At 40.0% G+C, this 27,467-nt stretch overlaps 1 protein-coding gene across 1 annotated transcript; it reads right to left on the bottom strand.

The window, feature by feature from the left end:
* Positions 1-135: 135 nt before the first annotated feature.
* KPNA5 (karyopherin subunit alpha 5) lies at positions 136-27,389 on the bottom strand. Its single transcript, XM_006258920.4, has 14 exons — positions 27,280-27,389; positions 25,438-25,571; positions 24,616-24,717; positions 24,430-24,529; positions 20,601-20,695; positions 18,183-18,314; positions 17,143-17,231; positions 14,322-14,421; positions 13,075-13,238; positions 10,856-10,934; positions 9,545-9,670; positions 6,315-6,442; positions 5,363-5,541; positions 136-3,940 (listed from the first exon to the last, which is right to left on the bottom strand). The coding sequence occupies exons 1-14, from the start codon at positions 27,281-27,283 to the stop codon at positions 3,753-3,755; spliced, it is 1,620 nt and encodes a 539-aa protein (XP_006258982.1). The 5' UTR covers positions 27,284-27,389; the 3' UTR covers positions 136-3,752.
* Between the last annotated feature and the right edge of the window lie 78 nt (positions 27,390-27,467).

Here is a 27,467-nt window from a genome sequence, read left to right as displayed (position 1 = left end):
GGGGGGCAGGGGAAGGAAGTACTGCACTCTCCTGCAGCATAGAAACTTGGCTCTTTCTATAGAGAAAATTGCATTTTTATTTGGCATTGCCTGAGGAATGGGATTGTTAGAATTCTAAAGAGCACAATATTCATATCTGTGAAAAACTGCTTTTATTAGTTCTGTATGGTATTTGTAGTTGTAACATTCCATAATATTGCATACTGTGCATATGTATGTTTAATTACAGTAATGGGCCTCCAATCTGGATTTAAAGATGCACTATCACTACAGACATTAGTTTAATACATTAAACTAATGTATTAAATGCCATGTATGAAAACAAAAACACTTGTAATTCATTATTTCAATTAAATGTCAGACTGGTTTGCAATCCATATCAAGTGGCAAGCTCAGTATCTGTATATAAAAACATCATATTCAATATTGCAATTTAGCTTTTTGTAAGACCATAAAACCAACTGAGGTAACTGAAGATGAAGGAAGATTAATAGTGCATCTTTTCACACAGACCCAGCAATTAAAAAAAAAACAACACAAAAATTCTAAACATTTTTCCAGTTTCAAACTTGTTCTATAGTAAAGAAGTTAATTTCTGTGCCAACATTATTACTATTTTTGATTGCTGCTAGCAACAGTGTTCAAAGCAAATACTACAAAATTAAAGAGCAGTATGAACAACACTTCAAAGACAAAGTGCAATGATGAAAAATGTCAGTAGAAAATTAAGATATGGATTTTAGTGTATCAGATTAGGGAACTAAAACAGACTTGGCACAGTTGCATAGATTTACTAGTCGGAATTCAAATTCAAGCAGAACAAATGATACCCTATTAAAAAAATCTTTTGAAGAAGCTGCATAACTAAAGCAATGCTTTAGTGTTCTGTTTTTTAAATAAATTCAAAACAGGTATGAACCTTCTGGATAAAGCCAACATGGACAAAATATTTAGCAAATTCTGGCTCTGCTCAAGTCACCCACCTTTAACAGCCTTTCATAGAGCAAAGCTAACGGCTCCTCGTGCCCCAGTCAACTGCATTGTTCTCATAAGTATCTATGATGCCATCAATGCCATAGGCTTTGTTAACCTGTGAAAGCTTTCTTATAGAACACAGGCAGACAACAGCCATTCTTAATGAATGGCTATTTAAAACAACTGTTTCCCATGAGACTTAGTTCTGCTTTGAGTATAACTAAAAATTACCAAAGGGACTACTGGATTTTAACCAATTAGGGTAAACCTTGAGATTAAATAAGATCCTTTTCATTAACCAAAGTCCATTGATTTTAGTTCCCAATTAAGCTAATAGCAAATACTTTGAATATGCCAGAGGCATGAAATATAGTTTTGTATCTAAATGCATAAAGTGCAGTCACTAACTGCTTGAACATATACTGTATCCACAAAAGCACTCTCAAACAAGTATTAACACTTTAAATGCCCCCTCTTCCCACCATTTACAAGTCTTTTAATTAAGATTTTCATAGTTTAGATTTGGCTTAACTGGAGAGGCTTATAAATGCAGTACTTACGGGATCCTCAAAATAAAAGCAGGCACGGCTGGTTATGCAATATTATCAAAACAATTTAGCTAGAAATACTGGAATACCCTGTTACCTGTAATTATTCTTGCACTAAAAGAACACTGAAATTCAGCATTTAACTAGTAATCCCGGTAAGTTTCCCAATATCATTACCCTGTATGTTCTGAACAGATACGCCCAAAAAAACTTGTCAGCATCTCTCAAACTATCATTGTAGAAAAGGGCACAACTACAATCCTCTAACGTTATAAGAAAAATTTGGCAGCTGTACTAAGCATTATGCACGTTATTCAAAATGCTGTAATTCTGTACAAATCTTATGTTTAAAGTGTCACTTGCTAAAATATCATTATATAGAACCTATAAAGGACCAGCACTCCTATGTACATTCCTTCTCCATAGTGAATCCGATTTCCACAAAAAGAATTCAAGTGCAGTTGCAGTTCCTCTCACTTATATCTTGCTAATTATAATCAGTCACAATGGTCCACCAAACTCATAAAATCAGCTTCCTTCAATTCCCATCTTCAAGCTACAACATAGTATATATTGCTGTAACAGTCCCTTAAAGTAAAGTCTGTTATGAATTTCAACCAAAGAGTACTTGCACTTTTTATGAGCAAATTAAAAAATCCTAAGTACAGTGAAAGTACGTAAATGAAACCACCCTCTAATCAGTGCATCAAAGTTTTGGTGAGTGACCAGCACAGTATCACAGGAAAAGTGATTTTAATTGAAAATTGCAACTACTGTAGAGGATTAAACACTTTCAGAGGTCAAAGAAGTTTTCACTATTATTTCAACACAAAGTTTGACATGAAGATGTTAAATATTTAAAATGAGGTTTTCAGTAGTCCAAAAGTTTAAGTTATCAGACTGACTACTACTACGCGAGAGCAAGCAGTACAGCTTAGTGATTTTGAAAAAAATCTAACGTCAATATTCAAATTCTTAGATATGTTTTTTTTAGTTGGTAGTAGCAACAGATATTAAGTGTTGTAGAATTTAAATATTTAAGCAGACATCTAGATTCATTTTGTTGTCCATATACCTAATATGATATTTACAATAAAACAAACCTTTTTCCTTCAGCCAGATGGAGAAGATTACTTCTCCCAATGCAGCAATACTATGGATCATAATAGGGTGCATTTTTAATTTTATCTAAAAGGAAATGCAAACACTTCAAAACAGTGGTAACATATTTGGTCAGAAGCAACACGTATACAATCAGTCTAAACTTTCCTTAAGTAAATAATATTTCAAGAACGGCAAATATTGCAGGGATTCTCAAACTAGTATAATCTAACCGCTTTTTAATGTAGAAATAGTCACATGAACCTGTCCTATTTCTTACAATTGTGCAATTCACCCTCCCTCATTCCCAATCAACATTCCTGTGGCAACTATAGTAATTGCTCACATAGCAAAGTATCACATTTGTAACTGGCTTTTAATGTTGTTTAGCAGCTTGAACTAAGGAGCCAGCATCAAAACTAGAGAGATTTCTGCTGATTTGAAAGCCTCTAAATAATTGTGTCTACATGATGCAGAACTGCCTTTTTTATCATATATTTGAAGTTAAATCAGGTAATCAACATTACATACTTTAAAATCTGTTTGCTTTTAAATATGCTTTATAAATAAATTTCACTAGTTCTTTGCAAGTATAATGATAAAACTACATCTTACAGTTTAAATAAATATTTTTCACATTCTAATTTAGCTTTTTTACAAGCACTTTAATATTATGCTTTAGTTTTGAAGCAACTTTTTGGCTTCAAAATAAGAGGTAGATTTGATAAAGATTGGGCATGTCAAGCTTACTGTCAACAGCTGCACTGCTAATATGCAGTTTCAAAGATTACATGAAAAATTCAGAACCACTACCTAAAATCCTACTGAGGTTATTATTCAAGCTTAACAGTTCTTGTTAAATCACATATAATGCCTTAACGTTAGACTTGATTACTCACAGAGTCAGTTTCTAAACATACAAGACAATGAAATACAAAAAATACAAAAAATGAATGAATGAAAAATTGTATCTAACACAGAAGTTATAAAAGTGCACGAGCTGCTTCTTTATCCGTCTTCTGCAAAACACATTCAAATGTTCTTCTAACTTTGGCCACAAAGAGAAGACCCTTGGAAAAAAAACCCTATAATGTTTACATTTACATATGCTTGTCTTCACTTAAACAATTACAGCTGAAACCCTTCCATTGGAGCTTCCTGTTGCTGAAACACAAACTGTTGCTGACTCTCATCCACTTGAGGTGCAATACTAGCATCCTCTTCTTCCACACCAAAGTAATGTTCTATCAGCTCAAAAGCCTTTTGGTAGATCTCTTGATTTTCATGTCTTTGAAGAAATTCAATTTTATCCAGTCCTAAATATAAAAGGAAAAAAATAATGGAAAACAATGCAAATGAATTACAAAGCTTATATAATATAGAGGTAAATCCATGTATTGTGAATATTTTCATAACCCAAACTGTGTGATGAACTCAGCAGAGAGGCAAGCTGAAATATAAAAATTATTGGTGACTCCCAATTTGGAAAGAATGCAACCCGGAACCAAATTTTCTTTACCATAATTTGTATAAATCCACCCTGAGTATTCCAGTGTCATGGGTTTTATTTTTGGTGGCAGAGGGAGCAGGGAGGATATGCTCCCTCACAATTAAGATGCATTTCTTCAGTCCTAAATGCTCCAACAGCCTGACTAGAGAATCTGTTAACCCTGTATTTCCAAGATTGATAGTACAGAATTATAAGTTTCATTTTCACTTTGTAGTTCATTTTTAAATTTTGAATGATGTAAAAAGAACACAGGAAAGCAGGTTTAAATAATAATTTACAAAGATTCACCTTCTCTTGAATTACCAAATAAAATCATCAATAATATGGATCACAACCAAATTAAGTAGTGCCCATGTCACAAACAAGTAAAACCATTCAAAACAGTTTTTTTCTGCACTAGGTTAACTAAGGGTTAACAATAATGACAGTAACCATTTTTTTTGCTGCACATGTCGAAAAGAGATTTATAACTGCGACACTAACATGAAATAGAACTTAGCCTTCTGTGCTGTACATAAATCATTATAACTGGTCAGAGAAAACAGGGAGTAACCCTGTGAGATAACACCCTAGCGAAGACCGCTAGATAATTGGCGATTCTAATTAAATTTATGACGTGGTGAAAAGCAATTGGCTATTACACAAATAAAACCCGTCTTCACTTCCGTGAAGGACGGGAGACCTCCGCACGCACACCTGAAAAAACCTCTGAACATACACGTGAGAATAACTGACAAATTGATCGCTTGTCAGTCTCCCGTCTCGACCTTATCAGACGTAAATCAACGACCTGCCGGCCCGATTTTTTCTCCGTTTATCTGCCCGACCAAAGAACTCTTATGCAGACCGACCTATGACCTTCGAACCTTAAGCTGTAACTAACCAAGTATCACTGACCTCCGCTATTCACCACTTTGATGGCGTGAGTAAATAATCTTGCTTTGCAACCGATAAGCGTCCGCCTAATTCATTCCACTCCAAGCATCACAAGTACCTGCCTGATGGCCTTCTAAGGCCCTGGACCCTTATCTGCCAGAGTGGGAGTCAGGGAGAGCTGCTGGCCGGCTGCCCTGGTTCCCGACAATATGCAAAACTGAATGCATTTAGCGATTTGAAGAAAAAAATGTTTTTAATGTACACGATTTATAACTAAGTTTCTAAACTATTTCACAGTGAAATTGCATGATTTCTCAATGATTAATTATTCCTTGTTAAATTATTTACTTACCATATGCTTCCTCTATAAGGGCACAGTAAGGATTAATACCCATTCCATTTTGCTTGGATTCTTGCTCTCCCAGACGCAGAATATTTTCAAGTCCATTTAAAGCCACCTGCACTATTTTGGAATCCATCACAGTCAAGAGGTCACAAAGAGGTTTGGTGCAACCTAATGCTACTAAATATCTTTGTAATGATAAAGAAAGCAGAGAGGGAAGCAAAAGATTCATAATCTAGTATGTTAATTCTGACAAACAATTCCACTACCTTTGCTCTTTACATTTTCCTAACAACAAAACATCTTAAAGTTAAAGCTTCTCTAAAACATGCAAGAGTATACAACAATTTTACTCTAAAATACAGTCAAAACTTTACTTATCCTAATGAGAGATCTCTTATTTGCGCCTATAACCCAGAGTCTCCCACTTCCTAGATAAGTGTTCCAATCACTTGACACATATTCTGCATTTTAAAATCAGCTTTTCAATAGCACCACTGCCTCTGGTCAAATTCCTTTAATGGAAGTGGCTGTGTGCAAAAAATTTAATGCTGTCTGTTGGTGGTCCCATGCTCTAAGCACACCTACTGGAATATGTATGACCTCCTCACGGGACTCCTCATGGGAGTTTACCATGGGGGCAACTACTTTATGAATTGGCTTCTGGTGGGAAATATGGAACTAAACACATACACCAGTGAAGACAGCAATGCCTCTGGGAGCGCCTAGAATACTCTGGGTGCCTAGGTTTTCTGGTGAATGTCTAAGACTTCCCTAAGCTTTTACACTTGCGGAGGTCTCACACACCTGCACTAGGCAGAAATCTTTGTGAATTGCTCCCATGAACTCTGGTGCCTGAACTCCTTTGTGGACCCCATGCTTAGTTTAGTGGGTTATTTTTCAACTCATACTATGTTAATTTTACATATACTTCTTTGAATCAAATTTTACTTAAAATTACCTGATCTGTTCAGGAGTTCCTCCTGAAGTTGCATTAGTAATAGCCCACGCTGCTTCTTTTCTGGTCCGGAATTCAGCTTTCTGAAGAATTTCAATCAATATTGGAAAAATATTTGCATCTATAACGGCCTGAAAAAAATGATATGATTGTTTAAATAGTAACAAAAACCTCGAACAAATACATATATATGGGAAGGAGACATGGTATATGTTTTCAAAATATGGGATGTTTCTAAAATAGAAACTACCACTGGAGAACATGTCAATCTGGTTGTCTTATCCTGAAACCTCGTTTTATAATAGCTAGTCATTTCTTTACAGAGAAGTGCACTAGATAGCAATGGAATTTGAACATGTAAATGTACATAAAACTTTATAGTCAGGAAGTGACTGGAGCATACTATTCATAAAAAGATCTTCTTTCTGAATTTGCCTCATAATGACAAGCTCAAAATTCATACTACAAATAATAATTCCCTTTCAATTAGGCTATCCAAATTGCATCAGCATGTTTAATATTCTGAGCATTAAAAACTCTAGGATTTCAAAACTAGAGCTAAATCTCTTAACAAAATAATCTAGCTTCAGTTGTTGTTTGCAGCTGGGAAAATGTCTACATACTTTTCTTTCCTTTTAAAAAGTATCAGTATTTAAAAGGACTTAGAATCTGCTCAATTAATGAACTGTACCTCCCACCCCCCACCCCAAAAATCCCAATGATGAAATAGCCTATAGGTAAATTCCAAGTGAAAATTTAAAAGTGTATTATATTAAAAGTGTCCTAAAATAGCAGGTATTCCACAATAATACTTTATAGTTACAGACATTCCTATGACGCCAATGGTTTTATAGGGCAATACGTTTCTGAGTACTCAGACTGGAAGTCTTGCAACTAAAACCAGGAAGACATATACGAACACCATATCCCTGTCTGATCAGCACAATAAAGACCATTTCCAGGTCTACTGATTAGTAAAGATGTATATTTACAGTACCAACGCATGGCAGATTTCACGCATAATCTCTTATTCTGGGAATCCCAAACTTTTTCATGGGGGTGGTTGGGAATTGGACCATTTTGCCATTCAGACCAATCTGTGGACGTATTGAAAATTTTTCACAGAATAAAAGCTTAAAATTTCAAACTGGCAAGGCTGAAATGAAATACAAAGTTTTGAATGAACAATATAAATGGATAAACATGTTTTAAGGAAAAGGACATTCTCTCTCTCAGAAATTTTACTTTATGTGAAGCCACTTTTTGTAACAGAAAATCTTTCCAAGCAAATCATTTCTACGACTTGATCTTAAAATGAATTTATTGTACTGTTCTGTCCACTGTAGCAAATACTGAAATCTAGCTTCCACAACAGACAACTGGTATTGGTTAAGAGATTCAAGATACAGAAGTTCCTAATCAAACAGTAATCTTGAAAAAATACCCATAAGGAATTGGGAGAAGTACAGACAAGTTAAATTCCTTTATTTGAAAATAAATTTGTATGAAATGTTATTTATCAAGTTTCCCTGGAATAAACACTGATTAAAGTGCATTATTCCACATGCCATAAAGGATGGCAGTCCAACTGATAGCCCACAGAGGACACATGGCCCATGGTGGGCCAGCAAGATGCCCGTGGGCTGCACACAGTGAAGGAGGTCATGTGGGCCTGTGCGCTACCAGCAAAACCCACCTAGTAAGGGGGCATTCCCAGAGGACAACACTTGTAGCATGTGCAACATTGTGTGGCCAGGGGACAGCACACAGCCCCTGGTCAACCAGAAGTTGGGGAGTCATGCTGCAAAGCATATCAGATGTGAACTGATTAAGCCAAGTGATTTTCTAAAATGAGGCCAACTGAACAAATAGGGGAAAACATAGCTGTTATAATGCTCTTAATATTTAAGAAATTTCTGCATTTCTATTTTTCTGTAACATTTTATCTTACCCTTTTAATACAGAAACAAATTCAACTCAAACTAATTTTTAATACTTGGGAACAAGCCCAACACACAATTCTGAGTGTTTTATGTAAAATATTCTAAATGCTCCTGCAAACTTTCCTCAATCTTCACTGACTGTACTAACTGGAATATAAAATATACCTCCCCCCAAATAATTAGATTCTTTACATGGACAATTTATATTTTTGTTATAATTTTCCAGGTAAGTATTCTAAGTATTGGAGGGTTATCTTGAATCCACCCCCACTGCTACAGCTGGGAAAGCAGTGGCTAGGGATTGGGGGGTGGGGAGGAGGTCAGGTGCCCCCCTTGCTTTTTGCCCTTCAGCCTTCCTGGCACCCTGCACCCCAGCAGCATCCTCATAGCCTCAGCCCCATCCCACACTCTCTCCCTCTTCCCCCCTTGCTCTCCCATAGTCTCTGCCCCCTCACCCCTACAACTTTCCAGTTTCTGCCTCTTCCTCCCCAACTCCATTACTGTCACAGATGCTCCAGAAACACAGCAAGTAGAAGCTCAGCCCTTGTCTGGCCACACAGTACTATCATGTGCTCTGTGCCCTGGAGAGACCCTAGCCCAAGCCAAAGCGAGCTGCACCTTACAGTACAGGGGACGGAAGGGGGAGGTTGGGGGTCAGAGCCAGAGAGAGGAAGCAAAGGTAAGGTGCGAAGTGGGGATGGAGGCAGAGGCTGCTGTGGATCCGACTCTGGCTCAGGGCCATAGTCAGAGCTAGCAGGTGCCTGCCCTCCCCTCTGCTTTGTATGTAAATATAAGCCAAGGGGCTTTTCCACCACACGGATTTAGGGGGAAAACCTTGTCTTATATTTGGGCAAATAGGGTATACTAGACAACTTTTACCGTATTTTCTGCAAAGTTCCATTAGCATTTTTAAACAGTGATAAGTTAAAAAAACTTTAAAAGCAAATGTTTTGTGTCACACATTTCTTCCATAAAAAGTTACTTAGCACTTGAATAAGTCTTAACCTTCAATTAACTTTACAAGAATTATCTAATAATCAATTCTTTTCAGAGGTAAAATGAATCACTCTTTAAAATATGAATAAAATGTTTAAGCAAAATATTGTAAGTTAACTGTAAACTTAGTTTATTATTTCTAATTGCCAACAAAAACACTGGGATAAAAATGAAGATACAACTAGAATTAAAACTAAATGGTAAGTTCTAAAATGTTCCCATTTTTTCCTTCTGCAGGAAAAGCAGTGAGCTATCAGCTAAGAAAATTACTTATATAAAAAAAGATTTCTTTACCTGAATCTGAGCTCTGTTTCCAGCAGTAATATTAGAAACAGTCCAACAAGCTTCTTTTCGAATGGATTCCTTAGGACTACTCAGCAAGTGCAGGAGACAGGGTAATGCAGAACAATTTAGAATTACCTAAAATAATTTGAGAGTTGAAAAGTTGTCTGCACTATATGGAAAAGGCACAATTCACGGTTTTAGCTGAACTGAGAAAGGTAAGTTTTACAACAGTATCTATACATAATGTGTAAAATTAGTCTTTTCCAAAAAGACAATATTTTGGTACAGTAGTTTAAAGCAAATGAGAAACAGACTGTTAAATGACTCAAAGATGATTAAGACAGAAAAACTGTTCTGGGGGACACACTGTTCAGCTACAGGCATGACAGGAAGCTGCTGTGTCTTGCAGTTCTGCTCTCCCAGCCCATGGTTTTGGAGCAGATTATCAGGGGGCACTCTTCTATGCGATTTCCTATCAGAACTTGGAGACCAGAGACAGCACAACCCTTCTCACACCTCTCAATTCTGGCAGATTGGAGGAGTGGGACATGCTCTGGAAAAGGAAACACAGGAGAGCACTCGCTGACAGTCTGCTCCACTCAGCATGAGTGAGCACTATGCACTCCCCACTTTCCTGGGTGCTCCTGTATCTTGCTCTGCTCCTACCATTCACCTTTGTGAGAGCCACTGGCAGCAGGGATGGTGCCAGTGGCTTGTACGTGCTGCAGCTAAGTGGCAGGAAAAGCAGCAGCAGGTTAGGTGAAGGCACTAGTTTGCCTGAGGACTGATCCAGCTCACAGCTACAAAACCTTGCTGACCACTGATACAGACCATGCTAATTATCCTATATTCATAAAATTACTGAGAAAGAAGTTTTAAAAAATTCTTTAAAAGTTTTAATGCATCTTTTTATGGCTACATTAGTGGATGTAGAACATTTTATCTGTGTAAACTAAAAACACAACTCCAGTTATTTTTGAAAATTACTTTAGGAATTAATTTGTGGGAAGAACAGATGAAGATTCAAAATGAAGCTTGGTATTTTGCTTCTAGAACTGGAACAGCCAAACTGTCTTAAACCTCCTGGCTACTGCAGGTATAAGGCTTGGCCAAGAGTGTTAAATCTCTGGTCACGCTGGTGATATATATGTTTTTATAAATATTTCCTTCACTATAAAATAAGAATGCCAAACAAACATTTGGTTGCAATTAATAGTCTTATGCAATTTAAGCAGTATAACTAGTCCCTATAACAAAAATATTAAAATATAGTTCCTTCTTTTCTACATTATTTTTTCTCAAGTCAAACACTCTTCTTACCTGCGTCTGAATATCATCACCAGTCACAATATTTCCCACTGCTCTTAATGCAGGAGACACAACCTTGTAATCATTGTGCCTAGAAAAATTATGGATGTTAGATTGTGTGAAGCTTCCAGGCATTACATAAAAACTAAGCTGAATAGTGTTTAGCTTTTGATGAGTAATTGTTACCTCTAAAACTCAATCTATGGGCAACTCAACACAACAATATCTTTTGTAATCCCACACTGTTCAGAAAATTTAAATTCCATAACTGCTGAACCCAACTGCTCTATTCAAGGGGAAGTTTTCCCTCTGCGAGGTGCCAAAATGCTGAAGTTAATGAGTGATAAATCATCTGAAAACTGAGAATGTGAATGACTTACTTCACCTAAATGTCAAATTAATTGTACCCTTGAGAATATTATCATCCAGTCAGGAAAATAAAGTAAGCAGACAGTGAGGCTAAAGATAGACCCCATACAGAACAGGATTTTTTGAGAGGCAATGTTTACTTCTTCCCCCAAATGGTAGATCTCCCTGTATGACCAACTAAGAAATAAGTTAAAATACTTTAGCAATGGCAACATAAAAATTCATCTCCAGCCCTCTCTCTCAAGAGTCACCCTAACCATATCTATTTACAGGGCAACTGCAAGAAGTCTCACTTAGGGATGCAATCTCCCTTAGCTCCTATCCTGTTCCTAAGTGCACAGGGGGTTGTGTTACTCTTCTCTAGGCAGACACTGAGCCCAGCTGAACTCAAATACTATGAACATAATCCAAGTCTGTGTCTGGGACCCATGTACAAAATAACTCTCAGCATTTCTGGTGAATGAGCTACTTAAAATGTAAGATTAGCAAGAATACAACAATATTCAAACACTCACGTTTTTAGACAATTTATGTCCAGAGTTTGCTCTCTAGGATTAAAGTACTGCAAAGGAAAGATCTTTCACTAGCAATATCTTTCACTTTTAGTAGAGGTGCACCGATACATCAGTTCAATATGGGATCGGTACCGATATAAAGAAATATGGCTGTATGGGGCCAATAATTTGGCCAATAAATGCCTATGCTGTGCACAGCCATAACACAGCATTCAGGTAGTTAGCAGCAGAGCCAGCCGCCTGGAGAGTTGCCTCTAGCTGGTTAAGTTCAGTGTGGTAGAAGGGGAGGGGGGAGGAAAGGGGTGTATGGAGGGCAGATCAATGCCACCCGTGGTGAGGGAGGGGTCAGGGGCTGCTCAGGTGGGGCCGGGGGGGGAGGGCCAGAGCCGCAGCTCGGTGGAGGTGCTGCTTGCACCCAGGAGGGCGTGGGCAGAGAAAGGGGGGGGGGAGGAGGGGTGCTGTGTTCCCCCTGGATCTGCATGGGGTGGGGTGGGGCGGGGCAGGTTGCAGCCAGGACTGCGTGGGGCTCTTCTCAGCGGGAGCTAGGCTTGGAGCAGGTGCGGCAGCACTGGGAGGATGCTGCATCCACCCCAAATTTCACCACTGTTCCATTCGCAGTGCTGCCACTACCAGCCGCCCAGTGCAGCTCCGGCTCTTCCCGGCAAATGGGTGGAGGCAAGGTGCTAAGCTGGGGCTGCACCAGGCAGCTGGTGGCGAAATCTGGGGTGGATACAGCATCCTGCCACTACCGCTGGCACCCACACCGAGCCCAGCCACTGCTGAGAAGAGCCCTGTTCTGCCCTGCCCCACACAGATCCGGCGGGGGACACGTCCCCCCCATGCCCTTCCAGGGTATAAGCAGCAGCAGGAGCTGCTCCCTGCCCCACAAGCTGTGGCTCCAGCCCCCTTCTCCCCTCCTGCCCTGCCTGGGCGCCCCTGTCCCCTCCCTCACCGCGGGGGGCATTGATCTGCTCCCCCCACCCCACATCCCTTCCTTTCCACCACACCAGACTTACCAGCTATAGGCAGCTGTATCTGAAATTGGACTGGTATCAGCTGATATGCCTCCTTAAATATTGGCTATTGGTATCGGCCCCAAAAATCTCTATCGGGGTACCTCTAACTTTTAAGAGGTGCTAAAGGCTTTAAGATTAAAGATGCAGTTATTCAGCCTAAGCCAAAAATACAGGGCAGACAAGAATGGAAGAGGAAAGTCCAGGAAAAAAAAAGGATAGCTCCTGAGACCATTTTAAAAATAAATTAAAAATTCTGATATTATATACCAAGAGTTTGAGTCCAGTATAACTGCAACACCCTAAAAATCAATGATTTCACAAAGGCACTTACATCAGAAGTTCGACCAATCTTCGACATACTCCAGAATCAATAACTGCTTGGATTTTATCATTAGGTCCATCTGAAAGGTAAGAGAGGGCCCAACAAGCATCTGCTAATACATCTGGGTCACTGCTAAATAACAGTCTTGATAAAACATTTAAGCAAGGAGCAACCTAGGTTGAAAAAAATTATACACAATTAGATGTTTCCTGTATTTTTCCATTTTAAATTTTAGAGAATATTTGCAAACATTTTTCAAAGAAATGAAACCACGTGCTGTACCTGAGCCCAAATATAAATGTCATCATTGTTAATCCTGTTAGTGCTCATCAGTACCTCTGACATGAATGGAATTTTCATGGAAAGAATAAGGACTAGTTGCACAGTTAAAAATTAGGACAATGTCAACAGTCTTTGGAGGGCTACTGTTGAAGGCTGCGGCTTATGAATTCAAGTAGCAAGATGGGTATCTACATTTGGAAACCCAACCCCTAACTCTAAAGACGGTATAGGAGAATGATTTCATGCCTTTATCCATAAAACAAATTTTATAGATTAGAAAATTAAGAGATAGTGGTCATTTATCAAATATTACAGAAGCCAATGACAGAGTTGTGAATACTACCAGAAACCAATCCTATTTTCTTTTAGTGAAACAAACTATTTAAAATCTCTTAAGAGTACAAATAAATTCTCAATTTATAAACAGAAGCTTACATTACAGAATTGTTTTTAAAGATAGCATATTCAAATGGAGAGAAACAACATAGTATAAGAACTCTGTACTTGCAAAATAGTGACTAAGTCTCTGAAACTGTCATTTAAACGTTTCAATTACTTTGTGTATTTTCTTCTTTACATAATGCCTTACAAAAGGTTATTTACTGAAACAAATTAATGTGCTGAAATAAAAAAAAAAATTATAGAGAAGGCAGGGCAGGCTGGCACCTTATAAGACGCATGAACTTTCAGAGGGAACCACCTACTTCATCAGATGCTATAATTTAAACCCAGAAATAAAAACTTTTATATAGGGATGCTGCTAAGAAAATTAATGAGTGGGTTAATTAGATCAGCAGGCCAGATCTAGCTGGCAGATTGTAAACTGGAAACCCCTGTTCTAATCTGTAGACAGACTACCAGATTATATTAAATCTTCAAAGCACTCTTAACCCAATTGGCCTCCAAAACTGAAGACAGCTTGTGAGAGAGCGTAAAGTCCTTCTACTTTCCTACGGGAAATATTCTGGTCATACCTTGCTAAAGTCTGGAGGCGGATTCTTGCCTCTACAAAGGTTTGAGAGTGCCCAGACTGCATTTCGAGTTGTTGTAAGTCGATTTGAATTTGTTAGTAATCTGCCAAAAATAACAAAAAGAAATAATGCATTACATTCACAGCCAACAGGTGTGTAATTCATTACCTAGAATTGCTAATACTACCTGAAGTCAGGAAATAACTCATCTCCATGCACCAATTCCATCATTAATCACTGTAAAAAACACTGAGTTTCATCTGCTGCTAACACGCCCTCAAATACTCTTATAGTATGGACCACAGATTAATAGATAAGCTTGTAAAACACGTAGTCTCACAAATAAAATGTATGGGCAACTCTATCTTTACAATCAAGTATCACATTGGAAAGCAAACAAAAGGCTTATATAGAAAAGATTAGAAAATAGTTTGGGTTCTTTTTAGTACAGAAAAAGGAGTCAGAAGTATTGTGAGAAACCTCCCAATTAATTTATGCTATTTTCATTTAAGAGACATTCAATCCAATATTCTTCTTGCTCTCTCTTTTTTTCATACATACAGTTATCTAATGGCCTGCAATTTCAGGACTAAAAAAATTGTAAAGTAATATCCTTTTCACCATTTAAAAAATGTTCTTTAAATTTTTTGGCATTTTACTCAATTTAAACCATAAAAAACACTCAATTTAATTTTGATTTGTGCGCTTAAATGTAATGTTATATTTAGACTGCTAACACCAGAATAGGTTGTTTTTTTTCTCTCCAAATTTTGTTCTGTTTATATAGCACTGGGTTCATTAATTTTAACACTTTTTCAGATGGTCAAGACCAGTATAAAAGGTATTTTTCACTTTAAGGAGAGAACTTGCTATTACAAATTATCTTTACAAAAGCACGGAAGCCTATACAAAACAGCTGTTAAAATGATGCAAAGGACCTATCAACATCTAAAAGTTAGTTCAGATTAAAGTAGGATGCAAAATTAAAGCAAAGCAGTCATTCAGGAATAGCTCCATGTACAGACACTTTTCCAAAATAAGAGTGCCTACACATGGAGTTATTTACGAACATTTTACTCACTGTACATATAGACAACTCTAAAGACAGGCAAGATTCTCCTTTGCACTAATACTACTCTCCACCATTCTGCAAACTTAAAGATGGGACAGTAAATTTGGGGTGTGTGTAGATGAAACAGGGGCACTAAACTGAAGTGGTGGGTTTTAAAAAACACCGCTTCAATTTAGGGCTGATTAAATCCCTGTGTCATGCACACACCTCACTGACTTACCTGCCTCTCCGGTGGGGAGGGGAGGGTGAGCTGCCAGTGGGCAGAGCAGTCCCTGGGCTGCAGTGGGGTCTGGTGCTTCCTTCCAGAGCAGCTGTGCCCCCCCCCCCCCCCCCGGTGGCACCCACCTGCAGGCACCTGGCTCGGGCAATCCCAGGGGGCACCGCAGCCATGGAGGAAAGCACCAGGTCCCCATGCAGCTCAGGCAGGCTTCAGGGAGGAATAAAAAAAGATCAGGCTTGCTGCTTTTCTTGGGTGGAGCTGCTTTCCCAGGCTGCTGTCAGGCTGCCTGTAGGGCTTCCTGAAGAGCTGTGGAGCTGCAAGGAGCCCAGTGCTTCACTCCACGGTGTAGGGGCAGCAAACTAAACCTCCTTGAAGGAGTTTTAGTTTGCAGCGTCCCAAGTCATTTAAGGCACATTACGCTGCCAAATTTCCTACAGTGGCTGGAATTAATGCACAAAACCCCGCCAAGGCGTGCAAACACCGACACCATTAAAGCAGTGCAAAAGCATTTAGCCTGCTTTAAAAGTGTTGTGCCCACATGCGTCTCGTTTCGTCTACACACAGCCTTGGAAGGATAATCTTCATGGGCTGGATCCAGGCATGCAGGGGTCACAAACCACATGCTTGGCACATTAAACCATGTCCAGCGGGGGCAAGATTCGCTACTGGGAAATCCCAATAGGAAAAAAAAGTGGCACAGCAGAAAGAGGCATGGCACATACAAGAGGAATGGGTGCTAGCAGACGCAGAGGCTGGGTCATCCCAACAGATGCTCTGGTTGCTGGCCAGAGAATCTCTACTGCTTTAGTTGTCCTCCAGCTCCCCAACCATGGCCAGAGCAGGGGAACAGCTGTTTCCCCAAAGCAGGGCAATTTGCCCACACCCAACTGAATGTGCAGGGGTGTGCACCGTGACATAACAGTGGCACAAATTTGTGCCACTACTATTTTTGCCGCAGCAAGTGCACACCCTTGCATGTGGGGATGTGCTCACATAGTGTAATCCTTGACTGGAACAGAACTGGTGTAGCTTAACTGCTGACACCCCACTCCTGACGGTCAAGTCTGAGGCCTGGGGCCACGTGAAGCTGTTCAAAGTTACAGAAGAAAAAACATGTGTTCAGGCAAAAATCAGAGGACTGCAAAGCTGTTTTATCTCTTCTCTCTATACCTTCTCCACAAACTAAGTTGGCAAATTCACTTGGCTGCACCTAAGGGCCTATACCATTGTTTCTATTAGATCTATAAAACTAACTCTTTTCAGCGATGGACCTACCAATTAAAAACAACACAAAATAATCCCAAACCTACAGAATCTGTCCCAAGAGCTAGTAAACAAACAACCGATATTTTCTCAATTCAAAACTGTTTCCTACAAAAAAGAGAAGCTTATGTATAGTATTTAAAATATATATACTAATACACATTTATTAATACAATGACAATCTGCTGCTTAGAATTCTTATTCTTAGTAACTATATTTTATGTTATTATAGTTATATTTTAGTTATGACATTAACTTACAATACTTACTCCAAGAGCGGTGGCAGTATTCCACAGTTTAAAACGAAATCTCTGCATTCTGCATTATCACCAGCAATATTACCAAGAGCCCATACTGCCTTTGAAAACAAAATACTAAAATAAACCAACATGCACATATTAAATAAAAGTACTTTAGAGCGTAGTATATTGGTATATATTCCTCCCACAGCAAATTCCTATGATTTAATCAAAACAGCTCATGATATCATTATAAACACTTTAAAATAGAAATTCTTGATGTGCACATTTCGTTGTTTATTTTACAAGTTTCACAAATCAGATTATAAATAATAGTTTCAACTTCATAGACGTCATTCCTGTACAAAGACATCAGTTAGTACTTTCATATTTAAATATTTTTTTCAATAATTAATGGTATTTTATAGTGAATTTTTTTTCTAGCAGATGCCTGTCATCTTACCAACAATGAAATGTCATCCAAAAGCAATGCTAAAGTCCTCTTTGAGATAAAATTGTCTAAAATTCAAAACCACAAACAGAACTAGCTAAAAGAGAGCAATTTTTATTTTATTACTCTCTCATTAATAAACATAAAAGTGAATGCAAAAGTATGTTGAACAATAAGCTTGACAAACAAGCGAGTTACATTCCTTTCTCTAAAGTGCTTACACCCTAAATCAAGCAAGATGTTTGTGGCAAAAAACAAATGAAGGGAAAGTCTAAAACAAAGACAAAAGAAACAATACAACTGTATATCAAACAAAGAAAAGGTAATGGCATTGTGGTGGATAGTACTGCTTTAGATCCTGTTTAGCTCTTGTTAATGACACTACAGAAATGAGTTTTTAGAAAAAATGTAAGATAAAGGAAACCACTCTGAAAAGTCAGGTAAAGCATAACAGGCAGGAAGGAATGAAAAGACTATTAAAGGTGCAGCCTTATTTTACAGGAGTCATAACAATAAATTAACATAGGGCTTAAATCTTCTTGACCCATATACAGGGGACATAAGAAAGACCTTTACAAATGTATTTTTAATAGATGCACCCCTCCCCTCAAATATTTACCTGCTCCTGGACATCTTCATGCTCTGAGCTAAGCAACTTAATAAAAATTGGAACAGCTCCAGTCTCAATTACTACTTTGGTGTGTAGAAACGTTCCAGATGCTATATTTGTCAATGCCCAAGCTGCTTCAAACTGACAAATGGGAAAAAAAACCCAGAGGGGTCAAATTATCTAATAATAAAGCATAAGTATATTAAAACTGTACAGATGTTATGGTTTTCTGAGTTTTATATATTTATTTTCCAATAGATTTTTTTCTCTTTTATACCAAAACTTGCCAGCCACTCCCTTTATTTTACTTTCCAAAGGAAGAAAAAGCATTAAAAAAATTACCAGTTACTTTACTTATCTAAATATACAGATATTATCCAATAATCTCTCGCCTATTTTCTTGATAAAGGAAAGCTGCTGGATACTAGTCCCCCTCGCCCCTCTTTCTGTACAGTCAGAAAATAAGCCTTGTGCAAGGCAGCTGCACTCAATTTAAATACAGGTATGATTTAAAAAAATGCAAATGCTTTTGTGGGCGCTCAGTTTCAGGGCAGGGAGAGATGTACAACTGCAGCATTTTGAAGTGCAGTGACAATCCAGTTACACTAATTTCCAATGCTCTACTACACCACATACACTTACGTCCTAATTCTAATGAACTAAGCCAAAAATGCAAAAAAGAAAAAAAATCTCAACACCATTTTATAAAGGATAAATTTTTCTGGTTTAGGTTCACTTATTGTGAGTTAAAAGCAGAGAGGTGAAAGAGTCATACTGAATACAGTCATACCAAAGTCTATTCACTTTTAAAACCAATATAACTGTTTTGTCTGTCCAAGCACTGAAATTTAAGCAAACTCTCACAAAACTTACATGTAGACAAGGCAATTATCAGCCTTGCTCATGAAGCTAACTGACTTGGACAGACAGTAATTCCTACTGCCAACTTTTTGAAAATTTTATGTAGAAGGACCAGAGGACTTTTAATTTCTTCCCTTTTTGATTTTGCAACATCTGAAAATGAGGTTAACATCCATGAAAACAATATACAGAAAGTATCCTTCATTTTTCTTGTAGTCCCCTTCATAAAGTTTTGCACAGACAAATGCTGCATCAACCTGAATTACATCTATGGGTAAAATTACACATTACACTTAGACCCTATTAAGGGTATTTAAAATGCAAGCCTCTGCATGGTAAAGCACGTTAACAAGTGCTAAATGCCCTCTAAACATCTTAAAGTTATGTCACTTCAGGCAAGGATTATTTTTGGGTCCTGTTACCCAACCTGCATCACCTTAATGGGGGATGTGAAAGGTTATAGGGTAAGTGTATTTATACCAATTAACATGGGGGGGGAAAAGAGGGGGGGGCGGCTGGGAAGCAGCAGCATCTCAGAAACAGGAATGCAGCAGGGCAGGCAGGCAGCAGGAGGAAGGAACAAGAGAAGAGGAAGAAGGGTGAAAGGGCACTAGTATCCATAGATAGTCTGCTCCCTCCCTCCCTCCCAGCACATCAGCAGCTACAGTAAGCCCCTCTCCTGCTGCTGCTGGCTTGCTGCTGCTCCCTCTCCTCCCCTATCAAAGGCCCCTCCCACGGAGCAACAGCAGCTGTGTCTGATCGGTCCATGTGCGGCCCCTGGCTCCCCTGCAGCCGACATAATTAGAGATTAAACGGATAACTTTTTTAACAATATTTATATCTCCAACATTAACATCAGGCTGCTCCACTGAGCTAAAACAGCCAATTTGCAGTCCTCCAGTATCCTGGGAGGTACCACTCCCAGGTGGCCTGGTTATCTTCCCAGACTCTTACATTCTGGACTAACAGCCAGGACAGCCAAGGAGCAGCAGGTGAGTGGGGAAAAGGAAAGGGTGAGAGAGAAGGGGGAGGTTGAAAGTGGGGGAAGAGAGCAGGAGCAGCCAGGCAGTTGCTGGGGCAGGGCAGGGATGGGACAGTGGCAGGTGAGCGTGCATCCATGAGGCCCAGCTGGGGCACAAGGACCAGAACTAGGTGTGAGGCAGCAGTGTGGCCCTCTCAATGGCCCACTGGCTTGATCTGGGCACAGGCTCCAGGGAGCCTGAAAGTAGGCAGGGATGGGGAATCCATACCCCACTGTCACTTTGGGCAGAGCATAGTTACTTCCTTCTGCTGTCACTATGGGCCTGAGTGCAGATTTAACTTTAAATTCCACTTAAGTTTAGAATGTTTTAATTGTAACATGCAACTACCCCCACCCCATGCCTACACCTTGATACTGAACAGTGACCATCATTCATATCAAAGTACAGCAATTAATAAATGCTGAGCCAGCAATATAAAGCCCTAATGACATATTACTCTATTAAATTCTAAAACTAAAGTGCTCCTCAATTTCTTCTGATTTTTTAAATCTAAAATGTCTGCCTGTATCAAGCATAAGCTCACCTGAAGAGTGCAATTCTCATTTCGCTCTAGAAATTTCACAAATCTCTGCACAACTCCTGGTTTTTGGATTACTTCATCTATAGGTGGATTGGGTTCTAGAAAAAAAGATACATGTATGAATGGAAAAGAAAGCAGATTAAATTATTTTACAGATATGAATTCAGTTATTAAGCATGGTTCTCAATAAATTCCTCTGATATTTTTAATCTTTACCTTAAATACAATTTGCTCCTTATCGCCTAGGCTAGCAGTTCCCAAACTGACAGATTGTGCACCACCAATTTAAAATGATACAGCCTTAAGTACCACCAGGAAATTTTTGTCTCGTGAAGTAATTATAATAAGTCTGTTAACGCGTTCCACTTACAAGTTGTCTGCACACCACTGGTGGTACGTGTACGACAGATTGGGAACTGCTGACCATCAACTCCAGTCCCCTGCATTCACAGACAATCATTAACCCTAAAGCATGTCCATATTCCCCACTTTAAATCCTTACATTCAACTACAAGGCACAATAGCGGGAAACACCAAGGATATCCTGTAACAGGAGTGTCAAAGATCTGACAACAGAGTGTAATCATCTGGACTGCAATGTTGCCTGGGGATCTCAGACTGGACCAGTGCATTGCATGTGGAATACACCACCAGCCCAGGGTGTGTGCTGCCAGCTCCACACGTCTTTGAGCTGGGCCACACACTGCCAGCAGCACCTGCACTAAACTGGCCCCATGCATAGGACCAAGCACCCCGGGCCAGTCTGCGGGTACTACCCAGCCCAAGGACTGGCCCCAGTACCACTCATCTGGCCCATGGTGCAGATCCCTGTCCTATAACACACTGTAAGACAAAGATGAGGGAACTGCCAATGCCCTGCTACTTCAACAATAGGGAAGCAGTTCATTAACTGCTAAGATCATAGCATAAGATCATAGATAAAGGAACATAATACAGAGGAAGGCAAAAAGCGCCACAAGCCCATGCCATTCTGCTTAAAAGGAAAAAAAGAAAATCTTTCCTGACCTCAAGTTTGGTGCACAGTATGACCCTTACTAGAAAAACATAATGCCCTATAGCCAGGGACTCTGGGTTTTCTATCCTATGTACTCAGTATCACAGCCCTTCGTCCCTATAGGAATCAAAACCTTCATACAATATACAACTTCTTGTGTCATATTTGTAAAACTTTACTTAACCGTTAGGATGTTTCCCCACCTTGTTCTTTAGCTAGTAAGGCACAAAGTATCTGCTTCAAGCTCCTGAATCCAGTAATTTTAAGAGGTAGCTTAAGCTGTAGAATATTTTGTATCAATTCAAAATTTATTTTAAAACAGGGTTTTTGTTTTTTTATAAGAATCTCATTACAATTTTTAAAAAATATCCAGGTTTTTTGGAACAAAACATTTTTTTTTAGTCAGTCCTGAAGATCACTACAACACACAGCAGGTGTTGTAGTCAAACTATAAAGGCCACAATGCCAAAGTAATCAATAAGTAACTAACTTCTTTAAAGCACTCATTACTTTTTTGGCTACCACACAGCAAGGAACAAATATCAATTTCTTCTAAATAATGAATACCCAACCTATTAAATACCATTATTGATACAAAAATGAAAAAGCCAGTAGACAACTGGTTTGAAGTTGTTCTTAGAATCCCAACCACAAACTACAGAAAAAATTACCATCCAAGAGAATGAACATTCCATTAAAACAATCAGCAGCCTTCTTGTTTGGTCTTTAGCCATGTAGAAGTCAAAACACAGAAGAGCCATGAGACTCTTCAGCCTGGAAAACCACAGGCTCAGGGGTGACTTGGTGGCAGCCTATAAGTACATCAGGGTTGTGCATCAGGATTTGGGGGAATGCCTGTTCACCAGAGTGCCCCAAGGGATAACAAGGTCCAATGGTCACAAACTTCTCCAAGACTGTTTTAAGCTAGACATAAGGAAAAACTTCTTTACTGTCTGAGTCCCCAAGGCCTGAAATAGACTCCCTCCAAAGATGGGGCAAGCACCTACTCCGGACTCCTTTAAGAAGCATTTGGACGCTTATCTTGCTGAGATCCTTTGACCCTAGCTGACTTCCTACCCTCGGGGAAGGCGGCTGGACTCGATGATCTTCTGAAGTCCGATTCCAGCCCTAATTATGAAATCTATGAAATCCAGAATTATTGGATGAAATGCACAAGACTTGACTAACTGTACTCCTGGCTACTGTGCTGTCTGTAAACTCAGATGGTAGTGCCAATACCATACCACCACCTCCTTCTGGAATGTTTCCAAATGCTATCGCTGTCTAAAACGTTATCTAAAAGTTGTGCCTATGGGGCACTTGTTTGAATTTTAGTTTATTACTGATATAGACAATACTTTAAATTACTCTTTAAAAGATATTAAGAGAACTTTCTCTACATAGCTTCACTGCTCCATCTGAAATCAGTAAGTTGTATAAGGGGTTTTCACATAAACAGCAGATAAGGAATAATTCATTGGTACAGACTGGGGATGTCTGCCTTGCTTTGTAGTGGGCGGGGAAGTGGGCCATGGCCCACATCATTGGATCTCTCAAGCATAGTTTAACAACATTTGCAGCATCAGAATGTCAATTGCTGTGGTCACCCTGCTTTATCAGTGGCAAGTTAGGGTGTTATGTCTTGTGGTTGTGTCAGAGTTGACTCTGTAGCTGTATGGGATGGTTTGGATAGAGATGATTCTGGCTTAGGCAGGGACTAGATAAGCTCTGGATGGTCCTTCCAGACCTACTTCTCTATAATTCTATGAGATGCATCAGTCACAATCCTCAACAAAAGCTGCAAGTGCATTTTAATATTAGCAGCCGAATCAAATTTTTCACAAAAGTAAACACTACCTTGCTTGAGAGTTAAGTATAGGTAACCCTTGCATAATGCAGCTTCACTTACCGCAGTTTTGCTATAGTGCTCATTTAAAATACCTACCTGGTTTCACTTAGTGCTCAGCATGTTTCGCTATAATGCTGAGTGCAGGGGTGGGGAGAAGTGGTGGCAGTGTCATTGAGTGAAGTGGTGAGTGCCAGCAGGGGCACAGGGCAGGACAGCAGAAGCACAGGGTCCACTCTGGCATGTGATATTGGAGCGGGCAGGGAGGAGCAGCGGTGGTGTAAAGGGACGGGCAGGGGGCATGAGCGCGGGGCCTGGATCAGTCCCCAAGGCCACGGCTGGCCAGGCCCAGGACAGGACGGCAGGAGCTCAGGGTTCACTCTGGCATGTGGTGCTGGAGCGGACGATGGGTGGAGAGGAGCAGCAGCAGCAGTGAGAAAGGGCGGGCGGGGGGGTGTGCTGGCAGGGGTTACAGGAGCACAGGACCCACACAGGATCCCAGGGCCAAGGCTTGGGGGCCGGCTGGAGCACAGGGCCCAGGCTGGCAAGGTGGTGCTGGAGCTGCCAGTGGGCAGGCGGCAAGAAGCGGCAGAACCAATTATATTTATTTACATTAATTTCTCTAGGAAAATGGGTTTCGCTTAGTGTGTTTCCACTTAACACTCAGTTTGTTCAGCACCAATTAAGAGTGCTAAGCAGGGGTTGCCTGTACTGCAATGATTGCTAAGTGTGCAGCTATTTGTTCTGATACTCTAATCAAAATGTCCTTGATTTTCTTCCTTTGTCTAAAAGACTTAACTTTAGAATAATAAAGGTTTGCATGTTAACTGTTATGTTCAAACGAATTTGGCATTCATGTGATATGAGAGTTAGAAGCATTAGTTAGTTCTGTTTTTGAAGAGTGTAATAAATTCAAGATATAATGTTTATGAACAAATTTGAAGAAAGAAAGCAACACAACACTGATTTACCTTTTGAAAGCAGTTTTCTAAATTTTTGGGTTGCTGTAAGCTGCTGATCAGGATCATCTGAGAAAATCATCTGCACCATATCTGCTGTAATAACTTCTTCCTTTAAAAAAAAAATTCAAAAAATGACATCTTTGCAGTTTTCAGTACTTCGAAAGCACACTTCAAATGGAATTCTGAAACACTCACCTCTGGAATAGGTACAGTAGAACTGACATCAGGATCTTGGATAGGGCTTTCTACCATAGATTCTTCATTTCCCGGGAGAGAAACATTTCTGCGTTTAAATAACTAAATGAAGAAGAACTAGATAAAGTTTCACGTTATTACGTTTTCCAAATGCCCTCCCCTCCCACCCAAATTTAAGGTAAACATTCAAAGTATGCAGTGCCACAAGCAGCTACAGATGTTTTGGTAAATTTGAAAAAAAGTAAATTTCAACAAGTAATCAACAAGTCACCTTTCCTATCACTGAAGCAAATGGGGATCTTACAAAAAAAAAATTATGAATTTTGAAGGAGATGCACAAAACATCCCCATAATGTACATAATGGGACAAACAGCAATGGCTTCACTCATGCTATACTTTAGCTTGTATGATTCTTTTTTAAATCAGAACACTTGACACATTTTTAAATGCAAGAAAAAACCCTAAATCCTCTTCTTTAAAGTCTTGCTATTTTAGTCAATATTATTTAAAACATATTTTAAAACGGAATGTAAATCACTCTCTCAATGAATTAGTGGACTAAGACTCAACCCTGTGTTCAGCGTTTCCTATTCAATACGTTAGGCCTCTCTGCTCTCCTGTCTCCTCTGGATCATACTGAGGGGTGGTTTAATGTCTCCATGAATTGCATATAGAGCATGGCCACCCCCATTTCCCCTTAATCCAGGGCCAGACAACAAAAAGCATCTCAACGCCCTTTGTGGATGCCAATCTACATTCACAAATATTCAGTTATTTAGTTAACAGACCATGTTTACTATGTTTCAGAGTAAGAGACCTACTTGCTCTTCCCTTTTTTGTTTCCGAAGCTGGATTCCTTCTTCTTCTCTTCGTCTACGCATTTCTTGAGGATTGAGTGCATTGTTCTTGTAACTTTTCATCCGATAATTATCTTTTCCTGGGCTTGCCATGGTGTCTATAACAAAGAACAATGCTTTTACGTAAAAGTCTGTATGTTATGAGATACAAGCAGCTGCACAATCTCTAGGGCAAGAAACTGTCATCCTCTGACAGTGGATGGCACCTACTCCATTCTGAAAGACAGGCTGCCTAAACAGATACATTTCCTAAACCCTGGGTTAGGAAACAATGTACTCAACGTAAAACAAACAATTAAGGAGCACTCAACCAGCTCCATGTGACAGCACCTTCCTTGTGGACAAAGTAGGCTGGAAAAAGCAAGTTACCTTGACATGGGCAACGTCTACGTGAAGTTTTCACAGTGAAACCTGCCAAACTGATTATCACCTACCACACCCCCAAGTATGGTAGCTTGCCTCTCTTCTCTGACAGGATGTCATGTTGATGGCACCTTGGAAACAAGGGCAAGACCAAGGTGAACTGGGAATGATAGCATTTGGTGCCCTCCCTTCAGCTCTCACCATGCCCAGCTCCTTTTATGGTGCTGGTACCTTCAGCCTGAAGCAGTGTTGCCAGGTGTTCGATAATTATTGTATTTAAACAATAATTTCACCTGTTGTGCGATGTACGATCAACAACAGTAAAAGTGTTTAAAATCTACAATATTTTTTGAGGTAGCTCATTGATGCAGAATATGCAAAACCCAAGTCACTCTAAGGGAATCTTAACCAACTTCTGGGTTTGCAGTCAGCACTTTCTTATGATGGCTTGCCTCGAAATAAAGAAATGCTTCAACTTTGATGACCCAGTTCTCACTCACTCATTGCTGACTTAGAGTAAGCAATATGAAGTAAATAAGAAAATTTATTTGTGTACTTATTTACGTTTTAAAGTATTTTTTCAGTGTGCAATAGTTTTTCAGCAAATACAATAATTTTGAGCTTCCAAGCTGATAATTTCACATTAAGACCTGACAATGCTGGCCTGAAGGGTCTGTAACCAGAGCAGACCAGGAAAGCTTATGGTCTCTGGGCCGCTGCTGCCAGATGGGGTAAGATTCAGCCAAATCTTTGCAAACCTTGCTACGACTGCAGCCACCATGCACCTTCCCAGGCAGCTGGACCCTCCTTTCGGATTGCGAACACACAGCTTGCCCTCCCAAAGGGAGGAACTGAGCGCCGGGGGCAGCCCCTTCCCTACAGCTGACTCCCTCCACAGCCAACCCAGGCCAGTGTTACCAGGTGCACGACAATCATCATGTTAGTAGGATAATTTCAAATCTGGTATGACCAATGATAGTAAAAACGTGCAAAGCGTACAATCATTTGTGAGGCAGCTCATTAACCCAAGTCACTCTCAGAGAGTCAATTAATTGAGTGTTGGGCTTGCTGTCAGCACTTTCTTAGGACTGCTGGCCTCCAAATAAAGGCATGCTTCCACTTGGATGACCCAGTCCTCTCTCATTCGCTGACAACTTACAGACAGCAATAGAAAGTAAAGAAAAAGACCACTTATTCGGATGCTTATATGTATATTTCTCAGCGTACGCTCGTTTTTCAGAAAAAAGGACTACTTGAACTTCCCAACCGATTATTTCATATTGAAGACCTGGCAAGGCTGCCCTTCAGGGCCGGCTCCCCCTCCCCCCGGACAGCCCAGGCCGCCCCGCAGAGGCGCGGGCAGGCGGCGGTCGGCCCTAGCCCGCAGGGCCGCGCTCCGCGCCCCTTGCCGAGCCCCACCAGCGCCCGCCCCGCTGCTCTCACCCATGGAGGCGGTGCCGGAGGGAGAGGCCCCAAAGGCCGCCGCCCGCGACGTCTCGCAATCCAAGATGGCAACCCCGCCCGCCTTGCGAGCCCCGCCTTTCCTCCCAACAGGCCCCGCGCGCCGCGAGTGACGCAGCAGCGGCCAGAGCCGACAGCCCAACACAAAACCACAATTCCCGTCATGCACC

This window comes from Alligator mississippiensis, chromosome 1 (genome assembly GCF_030867095.1).
Source record: "Alligator mississippiensis isolate rAllMis1 chromosome 1, rAllMis1, whole genome shotgun sequence".
Taxonomy (NCBI): Eukaryota; Metazoa; Chordata; order Crocodylia; family Alligatoridae; genus Alligator; species Alligator mississippiensis.
Note: the sequence above shows the minus strand (reverse complement) of the source record. Positions and strands in the feature narration are given on the sequence as shown.